The following is a 25,144-nucleotide window of genomic DNA, read 5'->3' as shown; positions in this document are numbered from 1 at the left end:
AGGAGGGTTTTAACGTTGGACTGCAGGGCTGCATCCAAACCTCTGCTCCCCAACTGGCAGCTGGAGAGAAGGACCTGGTGGAAGGGAAGACAGAAGGTCCTGGATCTCGGTTCTCCTGCCTGGCCCAGGTGTGAGCTGATCCAGCCACCCTCTTTCCCTGAACCAATGAATGCACCGTCACAGCCCGTTATTTTTTTTCACTTAGTAGAAGATAGAAGTCAGAAGGTAGCAGCTTGTAATAAAAAGGAAGGTATTAGTAGGTGAGACTCAAATTATCTGTGGAGCTTTTTTCAAGGCTGTGAGCTAATTCGTGTTTGCTCAAAGGCTCGAATAGACAGCTGCATGTTAGCTTTAGCTCAGAAATGGAAGGAAGAGTGAAAATGAGAACAAAGTCTTCGAGAATGGTTGCAAGGAAGATGTGGCTTGCGTTTGGGAGCCCTTCACCTTGATTAAAGGATTCTGGACAAGTTCTTAAAAGGAGACCATTAGCTGGAAATCCACGTAAAGCCATAGCAGAAGGTTTGGTGTGAGAATGAGCAAAAGGCAACTTTCCACGCATGAATGAAGAATACCGGAAGCTTCCTGGGTGATTAGCTACAATGTGGTGAACTGTGATTTGCATGAACACCATTGCCACAAATCCCAGTAAGATGGCTTCTGGCAACTGGAATCTCTCCTCATGTCTAGAAGAAGTGTGATCAGGCTAGTCTTGGGCTCATGTCTAGGCATGTAGGAAGCCTCCGTTGGGCCAAAGAATATTCCTCCATGGAGCCTGCATTGTCTCTCTTCTGCCCCGCAGCTACAGAGGTCTTTGAATGAATAGGGACGGTGGGCTCCTGACTTCTCCCACCACTTCTGGCCAAGAGTTGCTGGAATATTGGGGTGATGAGCACAGTAATCAAAACAGGCGGCAAAGTGAGAGGTATTTTGGACAACAAGCAAGGGCTGTGGTTCCTCTTCCTCATGGTTAATATTTTGAAGTTTGGTGCAAGTTGTTAAAGGTATTTGTAACTCATACACACAAGAGCGGAGAGAAGGGAGGTTTTAAATTAAGTGCAGAGATCTTTCAGGCAGGAAGCTACACTTTGCATCCGGCAGAGTCCTTTTCATACGATAGCATATCTAAGAGTTTGGTCCAAGGTAGGAGCGGCTTCATTGGAAGTAACCGTACTGCTTTACAAATTCAAAAATTCATCACGCAGGACTTCTGGATGAGAAATTTGGTCTGTCGAAGAAAAGGATTAGAGTGCGAGAGCTACAACTAAATATGGTTCCCAAACTCTCCTCTTCGTGTTGTTGCCATCCATGAGGGTCTGAAACTGACCTGCTTCAGATGTTCCTAAACCGAGATGTTTTCCCGAGGAGGCCAAGTATCAATGTGTGGATTCTGTGGCATTTGGGGACCTGCTGTCCTAACCCCGGAAGCGCTTCAGGAGGGTCTTCTCCTCCTCTACAAGCAGAAGGGAGGGAACAGTTTTGGCCTTCCCCTTGTCCTTCAGGAGTCTCCAGAGGACCAACTAGGCTTAAGCATTAGATATCTTGCTTGATTTAGACGTTGAGAGCCACAAACTCTATTCTTCCATCAGAGAATTTCATTAACACGTCCAGGGGCAAAATTACTGCGGCGCGGCTGACTTTACACTTCTCACCAGCCAAGCCATCATTCTGTGAAGTTTATCCAAGGTAGAGATAAAGGGCTTTTCAGAAGTTGGGGAAAAGGTTGTCAAGTCGCAAAGTATTGTAAGTGCAGGGGAGCTGCACGTTCTGCACCAGGTAGCTGTGCCTGGTAGCTACCTGAAGGCTAGATCCCCAAAGAGAGGTTGGTAAGACGATCAAGAAACGTCCGCGATAAAAATGTAGAGATAAATCTTGTTGTTGTTGTTTTTAACTACAACACTCCGGTTGCCAAGATGTTTGCAAGCCAATGCCTTCCTCCCTTTCAATTAGTCTGGATAAGGATGATTTGAGAATCTTGCTTTGGGGGGTTTTAGCTGCCGGCGTAGGGCTTGCCCACAGGCCATTTCGAGGTGCATTGGTTGACTTGCGTACGTTCACAGTTGAGGAGGAGGTGATGGCGTGCAAATTCACCTCTAAAGACAGAAACGGAGCTTTGAAGCCGATGAAGACATCATTGAGGTCTTGAGCTAAAGAAGCAAAGGGGAGGGAGGGGCTGCCTTCCTGCCTGTGTTTGATGTGCCGGGGTCTCCCCTGTGTTTCCCCTCCTTGGGTGAAGCCATGTTGAGGGGGAGGCAGCCGAGCCTCAAAGCCACAGGAGAAGAAACGCAGAAGAGAGCCATAATTAATAGAACCCAGATATTTGTAGTGCCTGCTTGTATGCTTAGGAAAACATACACCCAGGGAAAGCGCCGTAACCTCTGCTGTTTGTTTATACCAAGAGAATACCCAGTGCCCAATTATGTCTAACAAAGAAAGGAAGACGCCAACCAGTGTAGGCGCTTCGTGTTTCTCTTAATCAGAATGCTTCTGGTGAGTGCAGATATTAATTGCACCAGTACGCAGTGAAGTGATTAACTTCAATATAATTTATCATCTGGAGATTTCTGAACATAAATAAATGAGCTGTTTCATTCGGCGAGGTGTTGACCCTTTCAGAATATCGGATTTCGAAGGGGCCCCTATATTAGTAGTACCGTTATTGTAAATAAGGAAGCTCCCCCTCCCCCAATCAACTGACTACCGTTATCAGATTTTTCTGGACCATTAGCCTCTCTTGTTTGTGACATTTCCCAGTTGGGTGCTCGTTTGCGAGCTCATTAATGAATCTTTCTCAGAGGAATTTGGTGGAAAAGCGAAGGGCGAAGGCTGGAGGAGTGCAGGGCTCCCACGCCCGGCAAGTGGGGAAGTTGAGTGGGGGGTTGAGGTGGGAAGAGAGACACCTGATCCTGAGCCCAAAGGCCTGGGATCTTAGAGCAGGGGTCTCCAACCTTGGCAACTTTAAGACTTGTGGACTTCAACTCCCAGAATTCCTCAGCCAGCTTTGCTGGCTGAGGAATTCTGGGAGTTGAAGTCCACAAGTCTTAAAGTTGCCAAGGTTGGAGACCCCATCTTAGGTGATTAAAAAGCCACGTTAATTGGAATAAACTGGAGGTGGGTGGGTACCATCCTTGACACCAAAATGGAGTGTGCCTTGTTCCTCGCAGATGCCTCGTCCTCTGATCTGAGGGCTTTTTCTTCCTCGGGCGGAGGCAAATTGTGCATGCAACTCGCAATTGGTGGCAAACGCCGAAGGGTTTGCAGTCTTTAACCAGCTAATTTAACAAGAAGTCGGCAGGGGTTTTCTTTTCCCCGAGAACAAGGAAGCGAATGCATTATTTAGCAAATCCAGGCCTAATCTCCAGACTGAAATATCTATTACTTTGCAAGGGAATAAGGGAATCGGTACAGATTTGCGCCTGGAAGTGAAGAGAATTCAATTTTTAGTTTGATCTGAACTCCGTGAATAATGCCAAACTATTTCCTTTGCTTTCTCTGTCTTCCTTGACCTTCACTGCTCCCCGGCATCCTTCCGGGGATGATGGGTTCAAGCCTGCCCCAAAGCATTTCTGTGCCTAAAGTGGCTCTAATCATCCTCATCCTCGTCATCCCCTCCATCATCGTTGACCCATTTGGTCTGGTTGAGCTCCGGCTGCTCTGCTTGTTCTCCTGCCCTGCTTGGAATCGCTTCTCTGACCCACCACTTCCTGCCTCATCTCTTCCATGAGTTGTAGCTCTGGGGCTGCCACCCACGAGGGCCGGATGTGCCATGCCAGACGCAAGGGTTGTGGCCTAGGAGCTCAGCGGCTTCTGCTGTCAAGATAGGCGGGAAGGGCTAGTCGAGCTTCGGTGTCACAGCCAAATGTTTTCTTCAACCTGATGTATCATTGCTAAGTGACTGTATCATGACTTCTGAGTGTTGCAGAGAAGAAAACATTGGACAAAGTGTCTAGATGCAAACAAGCTGCCTCTGGAGCCCAGAAAGGTAGGTTGGCTGAATTTCCAGAGGTCCCTGGAAATAAACATTGCAGTCTTCGCCCTGATTTCAGAGGACGTGTACTGACCTTCTGTGTGGGGTGACACTTGCAAGCAAGGGTATGAGTTGTAAAACACGCCATCTGCTCATACAAGGGTACTTGGCCATGGATGTTCTCCCAGATGTTTCCAGTTGTGGGGGGGCATCTCATTTGGGGTTCTTCTGTTTCCTGACGAAGCTGCTTAGGTGTGTCAATTCCATCCCACTGAAAAATAGCCGCCTGGTTCTCAGACCCTAACAAGAGAAATAGGTTAATTCATTGGAGCCTAGTTGGGAAGCCCAAGTGAGGTCAAGTGACCATCTCTGGGTGGGGACAGAAGTTCCTTCATTGTGGGAAGCTGATTTGCTAGATGGGGAGATACTTTCTAGTTATTGGGCTTGTTCCATGTCCCAACCACAAGGGAGCCCACATGAGCTTGGAGCACCCCAGTCCCAGTGGAAGATGTAGCCTTGTGCATTTGATCAAAAACTACTAGAGATCCAAAGACATGGGATCATGCTGAGCCTTGATCTTTTTGAATAGGTCAATGTTTAGAATTAGAATTAGAATTCTTTTTATTGACCAAGTGTGATTGGACACACAAGGAATTTGTCTCGGTGCAAGTGCTCTCAGTGTCCATAAAAGAAAAGATACCACTCGTCAAGAGTCAAGAATCATCAGGTACAACACTTAATGATAGTCATAGGGTACAACAAGCAATCAAATCATACTAGGAAACAGTATTCCTCCAAGCCCTGTTGAAATATACCCCGGAATACCGAGGAGCTTTTAGGACCTCTGTCTGTTAAACTTTGAGGAAACCTGGAGAATTGGGATGCGCCAGACAGTTGGGCAAAGAGCCAACGCAACCCCCTCTTCAAGAAAGAAAGAAAACCCTGTAATTATCAACCAGTGAACTTAACATCAATAGCTAGAAAGATGTTAGCGCAAACAATAAAGCAGGCCATTTGTAAGCATCTTGAAGTTAATGCCATTATTGCTGAGAGTCAGCAAGGCTTTGTGAAAAACAGGTCATGTGAGACAAATCCTGTCTCCTCCTTTGACAAGGGAGCTACTTTATTGGAAAAAGGGGGGAAGGCAGTGGGATAATCTACCTCAATATCAGCAAAGTTTCCACATGACATTCTCATTGACAGGCTGCTACAGTCTGGTTTGGATGGCACAGCATTAATGTGGCTCCGTGCCTGACTGCCTGAATGCAACCAGGGAGTCAAGGACTGGCGGACGTGGCCCGCGAGGAAGGCTGAGGGCCCTGCAGCAGAGGTTTGTCCTGGAGAAGAGAGGCCTACAGGGGTGTCCTCGGGGTGGCATGAGGAGGCCAAAGGGAAGGGAGAGTGAGGAGTTATTTTTCGCTGTTACAAAAGCAAGACCAGAGACAATGAGTGCAAATGACAGTTACCTGGGTTGCATTTAACTCTAATGAACATATTCTTGTCAGCAAGGTCTGTGCAATAATTGAAGTGTTTCTCTACGGAGGTTTTGGATCCTCCGTCTCTGGAGGCTTTTCAAAGAAGAGGTTGGACGCCATGGACGGTTGACTTGGTTTCCTTCCATGTTGCAGAGGTCGGACCACAGCAGAGGTGGCATTCAGCAGGTTCTGACCAGTTCTGGAGAGCCGGTAGCGGAAATTTCGAGTAGTTTGGAGAACCGGCAAATCCCACCTCTGGCTGGAGATTTTACAGTCTCCTTCCCCTGCCACGCCCACCAAGCCCGCCAAGCCACAGAACCGGCAGTAAAACCATTGGAATCCCACCACTGGACCAGAGGATGCTTGAAATCTTTTCTAACGCCGCAACTCTTTTGTTCTGTGACTTGTATTACTCAAACTGATTTTCTCTTATGCAAAGATGGCACTGGTGCTCAGTTTTGCTTGCTGTATCCTCCAGTTGTTGACTGTGCTTTTCATGAGCCCCCTTTTTTTTTACAGCTCTGAGTTCCTCCGTGGTCTGCCTTTCATCCTGGGAGATTCTTCAGTTTCTGATTTCCTTTCTTGCTAAAAATTCTGTTATTGCAGCAGGAGGAGGAGGAGGAGGAGGCTGGCTTCATCTTTACTATCTCTAGTCCATGTTCTTTTTTTAAAAAAAGAAAACTTTGATTTTGTTGCTATTGATCCTACACTTTTGTAAAAACCAACCAACCAACCTTTCAGGGACAGGATGTCTTGTCACCCTCCCTCTGATGCGTCCCTTCCTGCTCTTCTATTATGTAGAATGTGTGTGCTTTTAATCTCAAAATCAAAACTATTGATCTATTAGGTTTGCTAAATTTATACTTGCTGTTATCCACAGACGCCGAGTGGTTAAGATAGCCCAATGTCAGTCAACAATGCAGTATGGCTACTATTTAAATTATGTTTCTGCTCTTTGTTTTTTTATTATTAATTGCATCTTGACCCATTTTTTCTGTTAATAAGCTATGCCAAACTATGCTATTCCCATTAACCCTGTCTATAGTAGCCCCTCTTCCCTTATTTCATTCTTGTCTGTTAAAATAGCTTTATCCAATTTTTCCTTTTCCCACTTTCAATCCCTTGTTTCTAGATACTCAGTGTGCAACAATAATCATGCCTCTCTGTTTTTTGTTTTTTTTCTCCTTTGCTAGTTGCCTTTCTGCTTTTCATGTCCGGTTTAAGATCCTGTTCCTCTCCTCCTGGTGCCTTTTATTTCTGATTTCTCTCTGGTTTCCTTCTCAGTCTTTCTTGTTTTGGGGGAGAACTGATCGCTCATTAAACCAGCGTGGATCTCCCACAGTTTTCTTTTCTTATCCGTGAAACTCTGTCCTAGCTGATCTCTATTTAATTGATTCCCTTCCTTTTTCCCACAAATGTCTAAAGAGTCATTTACTCCAATTTGCTTTCTTCCTCCCTCAGTTTTAGGGTTTTCTTAAAAATTGACTTTCTTTCTCAATCCAAGTGTATCAAAGCCTATTTTTCTTGAACAGAACAAGGTGATCCTTGGGTATTTCAGAGCTACTCCTGGGTTCTCCTTCTTTCCAAGTCTTTCTCTCTCTCTGTGTGTGTGTGTTTGTGTGTGTGTATGTTTGTGTGTGTGTGTGTGACTTGCAATGGGGCCAAGGGAAGACTCTGGGTCCCAGGTGAAAAGGGAAGTGGGGTTGACGGGAATTTCAGAATTTCAGACTTTCAGGTTATCTTAGGATGAGAGGTCCAGATACTTTCCTCATCTCTCATTCTGACCTGGAGATTGTCGCACAACTTTGTGTAGTTGCATCAGTGGAGTCCAACACTTGCCTTCCAATAGTGTCAAAAGAACAGCCGCCTCCTTGCTGCTGGAAAAGCTGGGGGTTGTGTCCTATTGGTGCGTGTGCATTGCGTGCCTGCTTTGCATTACAGTTGTGTTACTTTTTACTTATCTGTCTTAAACGATACCGTCAATTCCATCCTAGCGTTTTCAAATTATAACCACTGACTGGGGGCAGGGGCGGGCTGTGTGAGTCTGTTACAGAAAAAGATGAGTTTTGTGGCACAAGATGTTGATACGGTATTAAATGTGTGACTCTTTTAAGGTGTAGCACGTTCTCCTCTCCTCCAGCTTTTTTTCAATCTTGCGTGTGTCATACTATAGAATTTGCAAACTGTGATACCTCAGACACCTTATCAAGCTATTTTCTTATAGGATAATTGGAAACCTTACCCTTGGTTATAACTCAGTCGTGGTGTTGACTGTTACTTACAGTGCTCCTTTGTATCGTGCTCTCATTACGAGGATTGAGTCGAAGGCTCCTTATCTGATCAAGTAAAGGGCCAGGATCAGCTCCAACTCTCGGCCTTTAGGTTTTGCAAAGGGGTCCACCTTCGCTGACGCTCTCGCCGGGACAGGAAACGTGGTTGCTAAAAGTGTTTTGCATTTAATTGTGAACGTCTTGTGTTTGTCTTTTAATCCGTACGTGTCTATTCCTAACCTTGCTTGTATCCCAGGATTTGTTGGTTGTGGGGGGATAACCAGAATCTAACATGTTTCTTTATTATTGGCCATTCCTAAAATTACAGCAGGCGCTGTCAGGTGTGAACAGCCAGATCCACATGCGAAGAGTTCAATTAGCCACGTTATTGTTCATGCCTCTAACACAGGAATCCTCCCAGTCTGGGGTTTTGCACCCAGCCACACTGGATAAGGTTCATTGGCATTCAAGGGGAGTCTGTTACCCTTTTGTGCCTACACAAGGATTCCAGACTTATTCCCTGCTTGACTCCTCCTACTGGTTTGGCCCCAAATGTCCGTGGCAAGGAAGAGATGGTCTTGCCCTGAAGGCAACATTGGGTACTGTGTCTGTGCCATGGTTGTGGTTTAGGGCAACCTTCTCGGTAACTGCTCTTCTCCTACAGGGTCTTTCCAAAGGATTCCCAAAATCTCTCCCTGGGTGTGAAATGCTTTCCTCCCCTGGTGGCTTTGTGGGCATTTGAGAATCTCCTTGGCTCTTGGAGAAACCAGTGCATGGCTCGGCCTACTCCTTTTCGTCAAATGCCCCCACTAGAGCCCGGCCTATTAATTTGCCACCTCACAAAGGATTGCCAGCCCATAAAATATGATGCATGATAAAAGGTATCAGTTCTGAACACCGCAAATCTGCCGTTTCACCATAGCGTGAAGGCAAATGAGTTTCCTTTAGCTCAAATGAGTTCGGAGATTAAACTTCAATTTAACAAAATTTCTTTTTGCAAGAACCAGGGGGAGCCACTGCCTTGGCGTGCAGGTTTCTTATCAACATGTTAGGTTTGGAGCTTATTAGTCAACTTAATTTGGGGGAAACGCCAGGATAATTTACAGATCAAAAGGTCCAACCAGCCGGGAAGCCCTGGACCATTTTCTTCTGCAGGACCTGTCTTTTTAAAGAAATAACCAAATGAGCCATTTGCCTGGTGTCTTTTTGTAAGGGGGTGATTCATTCATTCATTCGTTCATTCATTCTTATTTTTTTTCCTCTCTTTTTCATTGTCTGTGTTGTGTCTTTGATGTGCAGATAAGCCTGAAGTACAAGTTTTGCAGAATTCTCCTCCGCAGCCGCTCACAAGGGAAGGAGACCTACTCGAACTCCTCTGCCAAGTCAAAGGGAAACCAGAGTAAGTGAGGCTCTCACACGGGGGTTGGCTCGCTGCGACAGAGCAGGGCCTCTCGTGAGTTGCTGTGTGGCAAAACCTCCCTTCTGGCTTGCCAGCCCTGTGGCGGCCGCCCCCCTTTCGACCCCCCCCCCCCCGTGTCTCTCGGCACCTTCCCTGTCCCGCTCCTCGTCCTCTTTGTGGCCCTCAGGCAGTGGAGGAGGCACCAGGGTGGCCTCTGCGGGAGCAGGTGCCGTCCACCATCCCTCTTGAGGCACCTGGTGGCCTCCAGTCATTCTAGAGTAGAGAAAGGGGCTCCTCCGTGTGGTCTCCAGAAAGAGGCGATGCCACCAGAGGACGTCCCTGGACCCTCTGTTGGGCTGCAGGTGTGAACTAAGCAGAAGGACTGGGAGAGGCCTCCTAGTTGAACGCAGTACGGACGGAATTATAGGAGAGCAAAGATCCCTTCTCACCCGGGCTAAGTACTTCCTATTTGTCAGGTTTTCATTTCCCTAAGCCCCCAAATCCCTAAATGGAAGGTGCTAATAAGCTGTTGCAAAAATTGAAGCATTATAGCAGTTTTTCGGTAGCTTTTTATATCCAGGCTCTTAAGAGCCATTTGTGAGCAGGAGTGTGATGAAATCTTTTCGCAAAGCATTAGTGCAGACGAAACGACAAATATTTCGAGCAAGGAAAGGGTTCTTTGCAGGCTGGGTTTTACTTACTATTAATTCTTTACAACCCACACCTTTGGCATCTGAGCCTTCCTTTTTTCGGTCTCTCAAATGAATTAACCAGAACAGATAACTCTAATCCAGCACCCTTGCACCCTTTGCACCTTCAAGATGCCTGGACTTGAAGGGTGCGCATCCTAAAGGTGCCAAGGTGAAGAGACCGGCCGCTCCAATCGACACCTTCCTGGTTGGGTCTGTTCAGTTAGAGGTCTCTCTCTCTCTCATACACACACACACACACACACACACACACGTCAGCCCCCTATTTCCCACCATGCCTTCCAGCCTAAGGCTGACACGCAGGGATTCTGTTCAGTGGACAGGAAAGGTGCGTTGGACAGAAGAGACACGTTTTGCTAGGTAACGTCTTTCGGCATCGTCTCTCTTTCTTTTTCCTTCCTTTTCTTTAAATGTATTTATTTCCCCCCCTCCTGTTGGCTCGGCTTGGTTGCATGTTTCTGGGTTTTATTTTTGAGTATTGTATTTTGCGGTGTTGTCTTTCCTTGTTCTCTGTGATATATTCTAATTTATTCATTGTGTGGAACCCATCACACATTGTGGCTTAACATTAATGTTTACTCTTCCTATGAAGGAATAAGAGAGAAATAGATTGCTATCTTGGCAATTACATTCCAGGTGCCCAGAGTAATTCAGAAAGCCATAAGATTTATCACTGATTTATGTAGTGGTTGGGCTATGTCTGACTTGAAAGAAAATCCTCAGCTTCTGGCTTGGACAGATCGGGGACGGGGAAATCATTTCAACCTCCCACCCCCACCCATGGATGCTTCTCTGTTTATGATTAGCCGATTCCTCCGTGCAGAGAGAGTTTTCTCCACCCATCTCTCTCTCTCTTCCTTCCTTCCTTCCTGTTCTCTTCTTTCCTTCCTTCTTTCTCTCTCTCTCTCTCTCTCTCTCTCTCTTTTTCTCAGACAGACTCATTGGGGCTGGAGTTTATGCTCGCAGGGATGGGGGAGCCATGTGGCCCGGGAAGCTCTTTCACAATGTTCTTCTTTGGGTCTTCTTCTCAGGCCTGTTGATGTGACGTGGTTAAGAGTCGACGATGAGATGCCCCAGCACGTTTTGGTGTCGGGGTCAAACCTCCACATTGACAGCCTAAACAAAAGCGATAACGGCACATACCGTTGTGAGGCTTCCAACCAAGTGGGGACGGCCTATTCTGATTACACGCTTTATGTATACGGTACGTGAGACCAGCACGCCTTTCTTCCAGATGCCTTGATGCCGAATTGCTCCCGAGGTCTTTGGGGGGGAGGGGGCATGGTGTCGGCAAATAAGCCGCCATTTTGGCTGGGGTCAGCTGCCTTCCTTGGGCCCGGGCCCAGCATGGCGTACGGTGAAGGCAGCATCACTGGAATGAAGCCGGTTAGCTTCTCCTTCCCTCCCTCCCTCCCTCCCTCCTTCCTTCCTCCCTTCCTTCCGTCCTTCCTCTGCCTGACTCTGGGGTCACCTTCCCTTTGCACCGAGCAGTCCTGTCCTTACGGTCTTGTTAGCGGAAGGAGCAGTCCCAGACCGAGAAGGAAAAGGCTTCGGCTGGAAGTGGTAGATGCTCATTCCCTCCTGGCAGGATGGGTTCAGCCATGTCTCCGAACCTATTTTATTGAAGTGTAAACCAGGGATCCCCAAATGTGGCCACTTTAAGGCCTGTGGACTTCAACTCCCAGAATTCTGTTGAAGTCCACAAGTCTTAAAGTGGCCAAGTTTGGGGACCCGTGGTATAAACTGTGAAGAAAAACAGGAGGGATTTCTATTTTTTAATGTTCGAACTGATGCTCCTCAGGTCACCAGCTGAGAATGCACAATCTAAGGGAACACCACACCATTCTGTCAATCTTTTGTGACTGAAAACTGCACTTCCAACTGCACTACTTGCCGCTAGATTATTTCCTTCCCTTTGAACAGGCCTTCGCGTCGGACATCAGCAGCAATAAACTCGAGCCCTTGAGCAGAACCATGGATCTGCTTGCAAATGGGTTCAACCCTGTTGAGAGCCTGGTGGGTCACTCGGTGCCAGAGAGGGCAGGCTGAGCCCCCAAATAAAAGCAGCCCCTGCAGCCCTGAACGGCAGCGGCTGTTGTTGTTGGACGTCCCGTTCAGTGAAATATCCACAGTGGAAACCCAGGGAATTAGTTGGCTGAGCCAGCTCAGCAGGAAACGCGAAAGCTTCAGTAATGGAGCGCAGGCATTACAAGCATCCTTCCACGCCACCCATTCCCCCCTCCCGCCGCCCCCCACTTGAACTCTTCCCTCCCCATGCCTGCCCTGGCCCCCAGTGGCCTTCCCTGCAAGTATTCCTCTTTATAGGGATCCATACGGAAGCTTCCTCTGTGCTCCAAGCCCAGGAACCTCGTTGTTCCTGTTGCGGGGCCCGTAGAAAGCTTCCATCATCAGCCAACCAAGTGCGGAGCCCTTTTCTCCCAGACTCATTAGGGTCAGTCATTAATTATTGCCTCTAATCAGAATAAGTGTGCGTTTATAGAAAATGGGTGAGAAATGTAAAGTTGCCACTTTAGAGAGAAAAGTTACCCAACTCCAGGTGTGGACAGGTAGACATCTTCGCTAGTTTTGGAAAGCTGACGGCATTTTGACCTAGTCAGGCCTCTGGTTTCTTTGAGGAACTTTTACCATTTTATTTTATTCCCCCTCTTTTTCCTGTATGAGTGACCTGACGGGTGTCCTCTAACTTTCCCAATGAAACCAAGGCCATTGGCTGATCCACAGTCAGTGTTCAGGAGTGAACACGGGTTGGGCTAGGAAGATCAAGAAGAGGCACAGGTTGGATTGGGGGCCCCTCTTCTTTGAGACGCAAATGGAATCATCTTCCTCCCTGCCCAAATTGATGCCTCTCCTAGGAGCTGACCGGGTGCTCTCCTTCCTGTGGTTCCTCTGGAAAAAGCAAGCAAGCCTAATGGTAGAGCAGTTGTTGAATCCCAGAGGAATTGGTAACCGAATGAAGCCATGCTTAGATTTCCACCACAGCCTCCCGGTCTGCTCGCCTGCGTCTAAAACATGGCAGAACAGCACTAGAAGTCAAGCTTGAGCTCCGAACCCAAATCTTCTCCTGCTTGGCTTGGTTTTTAGTAGAACCCTTCCTGGTTGAGGGTCGGCTGGCCAGAAGCTGACATGCCTGGTTTATCTGAAGGACAGTCAGCATCCCTACTCTCTCCAAGCAATGACAGATCAGGTCAGCCCCCCCAAACTGGCGCTTTTCGTGGGGCTGGAAGTTGAGTTCTCCAGAGTTTCCAGCCAACTTGGCTGCTGCTGGACAGCTTCGTTCTTGCGTGGAGAAGTCAGGGATCCTGGACCTCAAGACATCTCAGTACCTTTTCCCTTTGATCTCCTTCTTATGCTCGATCAGCTGTCTGGAATAAATATATTTCACTACCTTTTGAGTCGGAAAAGCGGTGTTTCTCCAAACACCCCTTTCCTGGAAGAAATCGTAAGAGGATCCCCCTTTGCAGATAATCTCGCGAGAGGATATGATTTCCTTGATGATCCCCTGCGTCAAACCATGGATCAAAATGGCCCCAAACAAGAGAAAGGCGGCAGAGAACCTTGTGCACCAAACAAGGATGGTCCCTATGGCCTTTTACGCGCGAGGCAACAGGCCGGTGACTCAGCCCCAGGGTGCCCTTTCCCTGGCCTCCTTTCCATTCTGGAAAATCGTGGCCTCCTTCATCATGGCGGAGACGGGGAATCTGGTCCCGGTGCACAGATCCCAGTGAAATCAGTAGCAGCCCTGCGGTTTCCAAACTCACCCTCCCCCATAAACCACCCCGAGGTTGTTTCTATGGGAAGCAGCTGACCTGGAGCAGCAGCAGAGCTCGGAGATCTTGCTTTGGACGAATGTGGCCACCTTCTCAAAACGAATCTTGGCACATTTGGCTGGGGGCTGGATTTACAGAGGTAGAGGAAATAGATGACAAGGGGGCCTCTTTCTTGACCCAACACAAGAGGGGCCACCTGTGCCGTGTGTCCCACTGCTCTGCAGGCTGGTTGATGGCGTCGGATCAAGCAGGGCAGCCGCTCTGAAACTGGACTGCAGGAACAAAATGATTTGGTCGGCTTTCATTGCCTTCAAAGAGGGTCCAGTCCTTTAATTTGGTGCCCAACAGGCCTGTCTCTTGCCTGGCACCCGCTGAAGGGATCTCCAGATGGTTGGGCAGCCGAGCGTCGCTCCCTCGGCAGCCCTGTCTCCTGGCCATACCTACCCGCTCCTGAAGAAGTTGTGCCAAGCGCACAAGAAAGGTGAAGCGAGTTTGGATTTATTAATTAGAAAACCCAAGAGCTCTCTTGAAGATAAAAGAGGGCTAGATGTGTCAGTGATGAGAAGTTTGACAGGCTTAAGATAAAACTTGAAATCAAAAGCCTCCGAACCGTTTCAAGCTCCATTACTGACGATTCGTTCCCAAGTTCAAAGTCGGCTGTTGTGCTTAACCCATTCAGTCTGATCGTTTGGGCAGCGATACACGTGGCGCTTCCCCTCTCTTCCCCCTCCCCTCCCCCAGTGTCTCCTCCCCCTCTCCTTCCTTCTCTCCTCCGTCCAGAGGGACTCGGAAAAGGTAGGAAGTCAAGAGGCCACCCGTTCTTGGCAAAGGTTGGGTGCCCTTAGGAGAGATGGTGGCTGGCATTTACAGGCCAACCCGCTTCTAGACCAAGGGGCCTTTTCTTCCCTTTTGTGGTCAGGAAGGAAAAGGGGGGAATCCCCCTTTATTTCCATCCACTGGAGGGTGAAAAATGCACGGATCCTGGGCTGGGCATGAATATTTATAAGTCCCAAAGACATTGACTTTATGTTAAAAGAAATCTCACTCAACTCTTCCATGCATCCAACTTGATATTCAGCCATGACATTCTTGTTCCCTTTTGTATTTATTGCTGGCTTAGAAGTAGTTTTATATCCTGCTGGGATGGGTTGATGGGGGTGGTGGGTGGTGGGGAAATAATGAAGTTAACTGCTCTGGAGAAAGCAAAGAGGAAGGGGGAGCAGACTTATTTTGTGTTGGTATTTGGGCTGCTGAACCCAGCGGCGATGGGGGGGTGGCCCCTCTTTTTCAGGTGCCAGAGCACCAGCCGAAGAAATCAAAAACAAGGCCGGCTTAATACGCTTCCTAAATGGGGCACACAGCCCTCCTTCCTGGGGGGTGGGGGGCACACAGCCTCAGTGGGGGGGGTTTCTGGCGGGTCCTGGAGGAGGGCCATCCCACGCGGTTTTGCATCTGTGACTAATTTTTGTGTTCCATCTCCTCTCCATCTCCCCCCCACCCCACCCCCAATCTCCCTACCCTGGGTGGGGGGAGGGGGGCTAACAGCTGCTGGATCTCACCCACCCCAAGCCGAGCAAGAGCCACGTCATCGTCCGTCCCCTCCTGGCCTCCACCCGTAACAGCCGGACCGAGGCCAGCCGCTCACCGCCATCACCATTTTATTTGGCTTCTTTGCTGATTGGTTGACCATTTTTGTGTTCTGCTCATTTCTTTTTAATTTGCTCTTTTTCCCCCCGTTTTCTTTTTCTTTCTTTATGTGTTTTTTTTATCTAGATCTTCCCACAACTCTCCCTCCTCCCACCACCACACTTCCCACCACCATCATCTTCATCACCACCACCACCAACATCGCCACAGGTACAGTACCTCCCCCAGCCCTATGGGTCGAAGCCTACAGGTGTTGCTGTACCTTACCTACCAGGGGGACCGGGGGACGGTGGGGGGGGGGGACAGGGGGAGGGGGGGGAGGGACCATGGAAGAGAGGGGAAAGGGGCTTCTTTCCAATTCCGTTTATTCCGGATTTTGATTTTGGTGTGGTTTGTTTCCCCCCACCCCGTCGCCTGGGTGACCCGAAAGGGTTTGGGATGTCGGCCTGGCAGGGGGCTCCTTTACGCCTGGACCACCCTTCCCAGCGCCTGAGGCAAACGTGGCTGGGCTCTTTAGGGCACTGTAGTCTATGAGTAGGTTGGACCCACTTGGCTCAACCCGAGTTCTGCTTTCCTTTCTTTAAAATACAGAGAACCGGTTCTCCTTTTCAGCTCCGGTCCGCAGGCGTCGCCCTTCGTAAGGACAATTAATTTGACTTTTGGTTTCCATGCAACTACCTCGTCCTCTGCAGCTGCCAGCCCCGTTGCACCCAAGATGGCTGCTGCCTCGCCCCTTCGCCCGGCACCTCGAAGTCCCTCCCTGGCCCTTCCCGCGCATCACCCTGAGCCACCCGTTGGCCGCTGCCTACCCGCCATTCCCAGGGCAGGTGCCTCAGCTCCAGCTGGTCACCTGAGCGCAGCCACACCCTGCCTCCCTCGCCCGTCCATCCCCCCGCCGGGCTCTTCTTTGCAGGGTTTCTCTTCTTCTTCTACTTCTTCTTCCCTCTTGGGCTCCTGGGCAGAAGTGGACTTGTGGGTCGAGCCCAGCACGGGAGGCGAGATTGTGCTCCTCCCACTTCAGAAGCCGCCCGCGTGACTTCCACCTTCCTTCACCTGGCCGCCTTGGGCCTTCCGTCCGTCTGTCGTGACGCTCTCATCCCTCTCCTAGAACACACAGGCTCTGCTTTCTCTGAGGAGGCTCAGAAATGTTGGGTCTACTGAAATAACAAAACCTTTCCTCTCCATGTGCCTTAACCCTCCTTTTTTTCTTGTGTTGACCATCAAGTGTTTTGCCTCGTTACAATTTTCTCCTTCCAGGCTCTTAAGGAAGCCGGTACCTTGAGAAAGTCCTCGTTTGTGTGGCTTATTTATCTCCACCCTTGCGTAGTCCTAGCCTACTTGGTGGGTTGCTCAGTGCTGTCGATTCCAGGTGACCTTCACCCCCTCCAAGGAGCAGATCGAGGGCAAGCCAAGGGGCCCCCCCATAAAGCCAGCCTTCCTCTCATCACGATCACCTCTGACCATGTAAAAGAGCTTCATTAATTTGAATTAATGCCTTTTGGTGTCTCGGGGTGCTCATTTGATGACTGGGAGAAATTGCCAGTGTGGGAACGCCTGCAGCCTCCGTGTGCTCCTCCTGAAAGCAACGCAAGGACCCTGCCCTGCCGTGTGCCGGTCGCTCTCATTCCTGGCTCGTTGCTCTTCATTGGGCTCCCTGAGTGGCAGGAGGAGATGGGTCCCTTTTCCAGTCCCGTTGACCACCCGTGAGACTTGCCAGGCGTTTGGACTGACTCCTGAAAGCAAAATCTCAGATGTTTCAGAAAGTAAGATAGGTGGGTTGGGGTTGGCTAGTAAATCAGGGGTGCTAATCTCAGGGCTTTTAGAAGGGGAATGGTGGGATCAGGAAGAGTTGAACTTAGTGGAAAAGGATTCAGCTACACTCAGAGAAGAGCAAGAGGTTTGACTCAAGACCACCTCCGGCCTCTTGGGCCAGTTGGGGCCGGGGAGAACGTGGACTGGACAGACCCTGCCTCTCTTTCTCATACTCAGTATGTCATGGAACCTACTTTGGGCCAGACCCTCTACTCCCTTGATGTGTCCCCCAATCCCAGAGCAGAGTCCCAACCTGGTCATCCCAGAAACTGAGGAGCCCTCCCAGCGGTGGTGCTCTCAACCCCAGCCTGTTTCCTGAAAGGGTCACTTGGGGGATTCAAGATCTGTTGCTTTGCAGACCCCAGCCAAAATCCTCTTTCCCAAATGGGCTGTAAGAGGAGAGGTATACCCCCCACTTTTTAACCCGCTCTATTTGCTTCTCACCTGAAATTCCTCTTCCGTGCCAAGATGTTAGTTTTACCACATTTTCCCCTCTGCCTTTCTGCGTGCGATGAAGATGGGCCTTCCCTCCCACCTTCCAAGCTCGATGCCTCCTGAGCTGGTATGTCGCTTAATTTTGTTGCCAGGTTGCTGCTGACAGACGCTAATCTTCTTTGTAGAGGGTTGGGGGGTCTTCCTCCTCCTTGTTTTTATGTTTCTCTTCCCGCCGTGCGTCACCTGCAGCCAGAGAGATGAGACGAATAGGCCCTTTTGTGTTGAGTGATTTGGGCATCTTTCATATCTTTGCGGAATCCAGGCTCCTCTCGGAGGTTCCCTTGGGCTTTGATGCTTGTGTGCATGCCCAGGGGTTTGGCTCTCAAGGGGGAAGAAAAGATTAATTCAGTGGGTTTAAGCTAATTGGTTCGGCATAAATTTGTCCTTGGTGGGAAGCACTATTGCTGAATCACGAAGCCTGTTTTCCCCTTCGGAAGATGCCTTCTCTAAATAGCGTGGAAGAGGCCTTCCTCCCGCTGGAAGAATGATGAGGAGCTTTTCTGGAACAGCAGGGCTCTCCAACCTTGGCAACTTTACAACATGTGGACTTCAACTCCCAGAATTCCTCAGCCAGCAACCGAGTTGTCCAGGTTGGAGACTCCTGCTCTGCAGAATGCGCATCGATGCCTTTCCCAAGATCTGTCCCTGCTCGCCGGCTCAAGTTTCCTTTCCCACCTTGGAAGACTCCCGAGGAACGGGGACTGTGGTTCCCAAGGAGCCGGTGGGAGGGTCTGGATGAAGGAGCCGGAGGGTGGCCCATCCTTTGCGTTCTCCCCACTAGACCTATTTGGAGAGCCTGCAGGGGGAAAGGCAGGGAAATACAAATCCATCCTGTTGATTAGGAACTGATACTTGACATGGCTGTTCCGGCAACACAGACAAGAGAGCACGAGACCAGTTGCGCTGCCCAGTTGTGGTCACCTCATTGTTTGGAGGCCTTTGTGCTCTCTGAGCTTGGTTGTTTTCTTGCCACTGTTTCATTACCCAACTAGGTAACAATCTCAGGGCTAGAAGAAGTGGGGTTGACTCTCTCGGGATACCTCACAGCTTGCCTGTTGGTGGTGGTGATGGCGGCGGTGGTGGTTGTTCTTGCGAGTTCCTCGATTAGGCTGTTAAGGAACCACCAAGATCGCCCCCACCAACTGACAGGGCAAGCTATTTATACGTTAGAAGAAAGCAAATCCCACTTTTACAACGGGTGATGTTCCCTAGTTGGGTCGTGAAACGTCTGCAAAAAAACCAACCAAGCTCAGAGAGCACCAAGGACCCCACAGTTCAACTCTGAGCTACAAATTCTCTCTTCTCTTGGTAATTGGTCACGGAATTCCCTTTTAAGCCCTCACCCACCCCCCAAAATATGTCCCCGTGAGCGCTCCCAAAAGGCCCCTTAGCCTTCGGCCCGTGTGGCTCCCATCTCAAGGATTTGTCCGTCTTCGTCCTTCCTCCATCCAGCCCCAAAACACTCTTGTTGCAACACACCATCTGGCGCTGAGGTGCAGTTAAGCTGAGATCGCCACTCGAGCCATTTTGTCAGATCCCCTCTTTTGATGGATAGGATCTTGCCGCGTTGCTGTGCCTTAGTAGACAAACTGTGTATGTATTTATCTTATCGGGAAGCCTTGATATCACCTGCCTGGAATTTAACTTAGTCTCTCTCTCTCTCTCTCTCTCTCTTTCTCTCTCTCCAAACAGTGGAAAGGTGAGGGGACCAAATCCTGACCTCCTCTTTCTTTTTTCTTCTGGGGAGTGGGTGGCCTGCTTAAATTTGCTCGGGTGTATTATCTCCTGTCAAATGGCTACAGAAATGAATTTCTGTGGAACTCGGAGCCACCCATTAGCCTTAAAAGCCTCCACAGGCAAACACCGGTGATTAAGTGGCAGCATAAAACTCCGGGAGTCTATTTTCTTCTCTTGTGCTGAAGGTTTATATAACGGAAACCATTCTCCAAATGAAATTAGCATAATTACCCACCTTTTATGCAGGGCTCGCTGGGAAGAACGCTTGCCTGAGAGGCTGGGAGGTCTGCTGCTGCTCTTACCTTCCCGTGCAGCCCCCTCCCCTTTCAGCAAAAGGCGTATTGTCTGAAAACCTCCGTAGGAACCCGCCTGCACCCATTCCAGTCAGGCTGAATCTCTGGTTTTCTCAGGCGCTGCACAGGGGCCGCTCTGCCACAGGAGGGATCTCAGAGGTTTCCCCTTTCACTCCACAGGCTCCCAGTTGTCCAGGCCATCATCCCAAAGGGGCAAACAAGCATGCTGATTCACTTAACGGCTGGGGCAAAATGCAATTGTATTTTGGGTAGAGGTCACTTAACAACCACAGCGAAAGATCCGGTCCCAGTTGCAGTCGTTAGCCAAGAACTACCTTTTCATGTCCTGGGTTCTCTCCAGGAAGCGACCAACCAGCCCGCCCCTCTCCCCTCCCCCACCAAGCCCAGATCTTTGGATAAGGCACATCACTTCCTGTTATTGTGTCCTGCACAATGGAGCCAAGTCTCCAGCACCATTTCCCAGATGGGGGCAGGGGGGGGGAGATGTAGTTCTCCCCAGTTATTTATTCTCTTCGTTGGCTTCTTGTGCCTCTGGTAAAATGTCAAGTTAATTTAGCGTGGTCCCTGCGATTGCCTGACCTTTCCAGCCTCCCTTGCAACCACATCAAAAGGGAGGGGTTTGGGGGGGGCTCCCTCCCGAAGCGGCAACGTTTCTGCCACTGAGCTCGGCCGGCGTCTCGTCTTCTTGCGCCGAGGTGTGTGCAGGTTTTACGTCCAACCTGAAATCAGGCTGCTGCACCCGAGAAGAAAAGTTTGCGTCAGACAGAGTCCATCAGAAGCAAAACCCAGAAGGTTTTAGAAATCTGGAGGGATTTTGGTGGGAGAAGCCATTCCTTCTCTCCCTTGCGCAGCTCATGCACCGGCCTCTGGCTCTTCCCAGCCCTTCTCTGCCTTCCCTCTCAGCCTCCCATGTTCTTTTCCAAGAAAGCTGCTCCCAAGCTCCTCCTGCCCAGAAGAAGCCCAGCTTGGTCCACTTTCGCCTTCTGCGTAGGGACCCCCACATCCAAAGCACACATTTCAGCGCCTGCACAGGCCCCCCCAAACCCAACCCTTCCATGCTGGCCGCAACTGAGCACTGCTCTCCTTCTTCTGCACCCCAGTTGGCCTGACCCGCCTGTGGTTCTAGATGCTCCCGTGTATCTAAGGAGGCCCTCTGCCTTCAGGGGCCTCCAGCGCTCCGTCAGCAAAAGGGAGCCCAACTAGATCCCCCGGAAGCCCTGCTTAGCACAGCAAATGCAAATTGCCCTGACATCCACGTTAGCACTTTGGGCGGGAGGCGGGGAGACAAAGAGCTGAGCAAAAGGCTTCAGTGCACGGGGGCTTATGCAGGAGACCTTTGATTAAACGGCCCTTCCGAGGTGTGGTTTCTTGCTGATGCAAGACAGTTCCCATTTTGCTAGGGAAGGAAGCTGGTGAGGAGAGCGGAGAAGGGTGAAGCGTTAAATCACAGCCCCCTGTGTGCTTGCCGTGCTTCAAATAATAATAATAATAATAATTTTCTGCGCCACACTAAATTCCTAAACCGATCCTGATTATTTTTTACAAAACATCCGGTCTCTCAACACGCTCGGGTGACTTGGACTGCAGATCTGCTGGCCTCCATCCCTCTTCCTCTTCCTCTCTCCGTCTCTTGCACGGCTCTTTTCTTTCCACCTTCTGGTGTGAACTGAGCCGTTCTTGCGTTTCCCTGAAACGTAACCCAGAACAAAGGCAAACTAGGAATGCAGGTTTCCAACCACCCTTCACAATCCCAGAAACCAGGTTACACCCTTGCTCTGCTTCTAAGATGCTTGGGTGGGATCCAGATTTTCCATCTTGGGTGAGGTGCCTAGAAGGGGGACTGCCCAGTTCAAAACAAAACGACGGTATATTGCAAGACCCTCAGATCCAAAACCCAGTAAGATAAATAAAACTTAATGCGTACAGAATTATTCAGTAAGGTTCATATCCGAGCCGAGTTATCTCCGCCGAAAGTCATTTTGTTCTGTCACGGTGATCTTCCCGCGGCATTGGGCCCAGATCTTGGGGAGGAGACTGGGCTCCGTGTCTGCTGTGTGCTCCCATGCCCATCATCCTGGGCCTACTGTGGGATCCGACCAATGCCTTGTCCTGGGGCTGCTGGGTAAAAACAGGGGAGGGCAACCGAAGGCCAGGCCGTTTTTCAAGGCCTCCTCCGACTCCTTCTACCCAATTTCCAGAGGCCAGGCTTTGCCTGCGCAAACGTTTAGGGCATGTATTTAAAAATGTGTCCTTGGGTTTTCATTTTCATTTAAAAAATCCATTCTGCGGGAGACTGTGGACTAATTTTATGGATTAGTTTTTAAACCCTCAGTCTGTCACATTCAGTGAACAATTTTAAGTTGGAGAGAAGCCATCTGAACAGACCAAACTCTGCCGCAAAGCAGGTTCAGCTCCACGGTTCCCCATGAATATTGCTAAGCTGTCTCAGGGGTGGGGCGGGGAATGGCGGGGGTGGGGGGGCTTGTTAGTGATTTCCTCTTCCCAACCTTGTTAAAAATAATGATCCGAAAGGCCCGGACCCTTCTAGCATTTCCCACTTTGGTCCTGCATAGTTGGGTGGAGGAGGCAGAACCCCCCCGCCCCCTTAGCGGGAGTCCCAGCAGTTACTCTGGAATTCGAGCTGCTTCTTGCTGCTCTTTCCAAAGACTGAAATGGGTGCCGGGTTTCACGCTCCAGAAGGAGGCCTGCGTTGTGCGGTGCGTTGCCTTTGCGTTGCCGGAAAGTGCCTTATGTGGGTTTCTCCCTCAGCGCCTCTCCCTCTTTCGCCAGGCAGAGGCAGTGTTGAAGTAGGAAGGCTGCAGGAGGGGCTGCCTTGCCCGGAGAGGCCGAGGCCCCTTTTATCGACTCGCTGTGGCTCATCCATCTCTGCCCCCCAATCTAATCGCAACTTTGCCATTCCAGCTGCAGCCAACATGATGTTGTTTGACTTGGAGTGTTTGTTCGCCTTAACCGCTTGAAACTTTTCTGTCCCACTTCTGCTTCTTTGTCTCCTGCTCTGTCCCTGGGCAGGAAAAGCGAGCTGCTGCACTGTGAGCATGGAGCCATGCTCCTTAACCCATCCTCTTTCTCCAGCGCACAGACAGGGGTCCTGATTCCTGCAGGGTTTGGCGTCTCCTGCAGGCCCCCAGGAGGGCACACGGGGTTCCTTACGGAGACGCCTCCAAATTGCAGAACAGAAGGCCCAGCTCAGGTGACTCAGCTGGGCCAACCCCTCAGTCTTGACCCCCAGCCCATCCGTACCTGCACACAACCCTCGGGGTGCCCTTCCTAGGAAGGCCGCCTTGGCCAGGCCATGGTGGTAAGAGAGGGCCAACCTCAAGCTTCCCGTGTTGTTTGCACTGCCCTGGGGTAGTTTTGTTGCTCTGGCTTGGCTTGAGCTCCCTCCATAAGAACATCTCCTGATACCCTGGAACCCTTCCAAACGGTGTCTGTGGCAGAAGGGAGTCTCAGACAGTTTGTCGGTGAATTGCAGGCATGTCACTTTGGGCCAGATGCCTCCTTTAGTTGGGCAGGAGAGCTGGTCTTCTGTCAACATCAAAGCTATTAGAAGGTTCCATCTGTAAGTATGATGCCTCCTGGTCCTGCCCCACCAGCACTGGGGTAGTCCAGATATTGGTTTGTGTTTTGTCCTGGCCCGGCTCTGGGAAGCCCACGGGAAGGCCAACCCACTCTCGGAAAGGTGACCGTGGAGAAATGCCACCCTGCCCTCCTCGTTTTCCAAAGTGAGAGGTCGTTGGTAGGCTCAGTTGTGTGTTGCAGCACATTGCACGAAGACCCGCTTTTTCCATTTCAACATTGCCTCTGCTGACTCGAGAAAGCCTCTGGGGGTCCCTCAGCAGGTCCTTGTCTCTGCACAAGGGGATTAGGATTGTGTCGGGAGACAATGTCACCCAACAGAGCCGCACCGAGAGAGCAGAGAAGCTGCTGAAGACCCCCGTCGTGGTTTGGTGCTATTGAAGCAGCCCGTGCCATGTCCGGCTTCTGTGTGATGTTTTAGGACCAGGTTTCAGAGAGCAGAAGGATGGGCTGACCAGTCAACAAGGCAGGCCAAGCCAGCACTACCTCCGGCGTAAGCTGTAACTCTTCAAACCCTCTGGTGCAGAGCAAACTCCAGGCAACCTTTGGGGTTGCTAGGTTGAACCCCCCCAAAGCTACAGGACTATCTGGAGGGTGGGTATCAGGGGTGGTGGTCCCCGGAGAACAAAGCCCCCTGCGAAGAACTGTATTGTGATCTTGCCACCCCAAGGGACACTCACGATTCTCTGATCCTCTTCCGCCTGGCTCTCCAAAATGTCTCCCGCTCGGCCACACCCACTCTGGGAAAAGGACGTGTGTGTTGGTGTCCAAATGGACCTGTCCCATAGAACTCTGGCCCTGCTTCGTTGTGCCAACCACAGCAATCGGGAAACGCCGAAAGGTTGGAGAGCGGAGGGGGGTTGGTTTTTGAAGGACCCCCCCCTCTTCCCCCTCTGCCAAGATGGCACCTGCTCTCCCCCTCCCTCATCTCTGCCTGGCTTGCTGGAGGCAAAGCTCCTCTCCCGCCACAGCCTGGGATTTCCAGCGGCCAGAAGGCAGCGATGGGGGCCTTCCTGCCCCTCCTGCGTCTGGGGAAGGGGACGGGGGCCGTGGACCCTCCAGGAGCCCAGCCCACCGCAGAGGCAGTGTTTGAATGTTCAAAGCCTTCAGAGGACTCCCCCCCGCCCAACCTCTCCTGTCTCAATCTGGAGCTGCTTTCGGCTTCCCTGGGTGGGTGGGGGGAGCAGGGGTCTCTTCAGCTTTGCATGCGCCCCCGCCAGAAAGCAGCACTGTTGCCAACCTCTGGATGCCAGGCATCCCAGGGGTCTTCCCCACCCCCCTCCCCCTCTAGGCTCCCGGCTTAAAAGCGCAAGGCATGCCTCTTAAAACAGCGCAACTCACTTCAAATGCTTTGGCCTTTCATTTTATGATTGCTCGTCACGCAAAGTTCTTGGAAAGCTTGCTCTCATATATGATCTGTTCCATTTTTTTTCCATTTCCCTTTTTTGCATGCTGTACCTCCTGTTTCTTCCCTTCCTCCAAACTCTGTTCCCGTGTGTAGACACAACGGCGGCGACAGAACCGGCAGTTCACGGTTGGTATTGCATTCCTGTTTTCTCTTTTTGCTGGGCTGAGCTGAGGGGGCGAGGCAAGCCTGGGAGAAAAGGTGGGGGGGGGGGCGAGGAGCGGGGAGGGGCTGAGAGGAAATTGGGGCAGGGGAGAGCCACCTTCCCCAAAGGGCTGGTCTCAGTCCCCCTCCTGGGTCTTAAGGCCTGAAAAGGGGCCCAGGTTGGCCTCTTCTGCAGGCGTTCCATTGCACTCCACACGGCCACTTCCCTCCACCCGCAGAAGCGTCAGGATACATCAGAAAAGGAATCAGGGCCCCACTTTTATTTTTAATATCCTCCCTGCATGTCTCGGTGATTTCCTGAGGTGCACCAGAGAAGCGTGAAACTTCCATATCCCCCAGGCAGGGACATAACCTGAACCTTTCAGC

At 50.5% G+C, this 25,144-nt stretch overlaps 1 protein-coding gene across 7 annotated transcripts in view; it reads left to right on the top strand.

Moving 5' to 3' along the window:
- CADM1 (cell adhesion molecule 1) overlaps positions 1-25,144 on the top strand; it is a 192,736-nt gene that overhangs the window by 147,085 nt on the left and 20,507 nt on the right. For 3 of the 7 annotated variants that reach the window (XM_026709005.2, XM_087938688.1, XM_087938693.1), the window contains exons 6-9: positions 9,009-9,108; positions 10,850-11,022; positions 15,380-15,463; positions 24,710-24,742. In XM_026709005.2, the coding sequence (XP_026564790.2) occupies positions 9,009-9,108; positions 10,850-11,022; positions 15,380-15,463; positions 24,710-24,742 (390 nt within the window). The remainder of the gene's footprint in view (positions 1-9,008; positions 9,109-10,849; positions 11,023-15,379; positions 15,464-24,709; positions 24,743-25,144) is intronic. The other 4 variants (XM_087938689.1, XM_087938691.1, XM_087938690.1 and 1 more) reach the window with 3 other exon arrangements.

The sequence above is a fragment of the Pseudonaja textilis genome, chromosome 9 (genome assembly GCF_049901715.1).
Source record: "Pseudonaja textilis isolate UNSWEBS1 chromosome 9, rPseTex1.2, whole genome shotgun sequence".
Taxonomy (NCBI): Eukaryota; Metazoa; Chordata; class Lepidosauria; order Squamata; family Elapidae; genus Pseudonaja; species Pseudonaja textilis.
The sequence above is the reverse complement of the archived record's forward strand: the minus strand, read 5'-3'. Positions and strand labels throughout refer to the sequence as shown.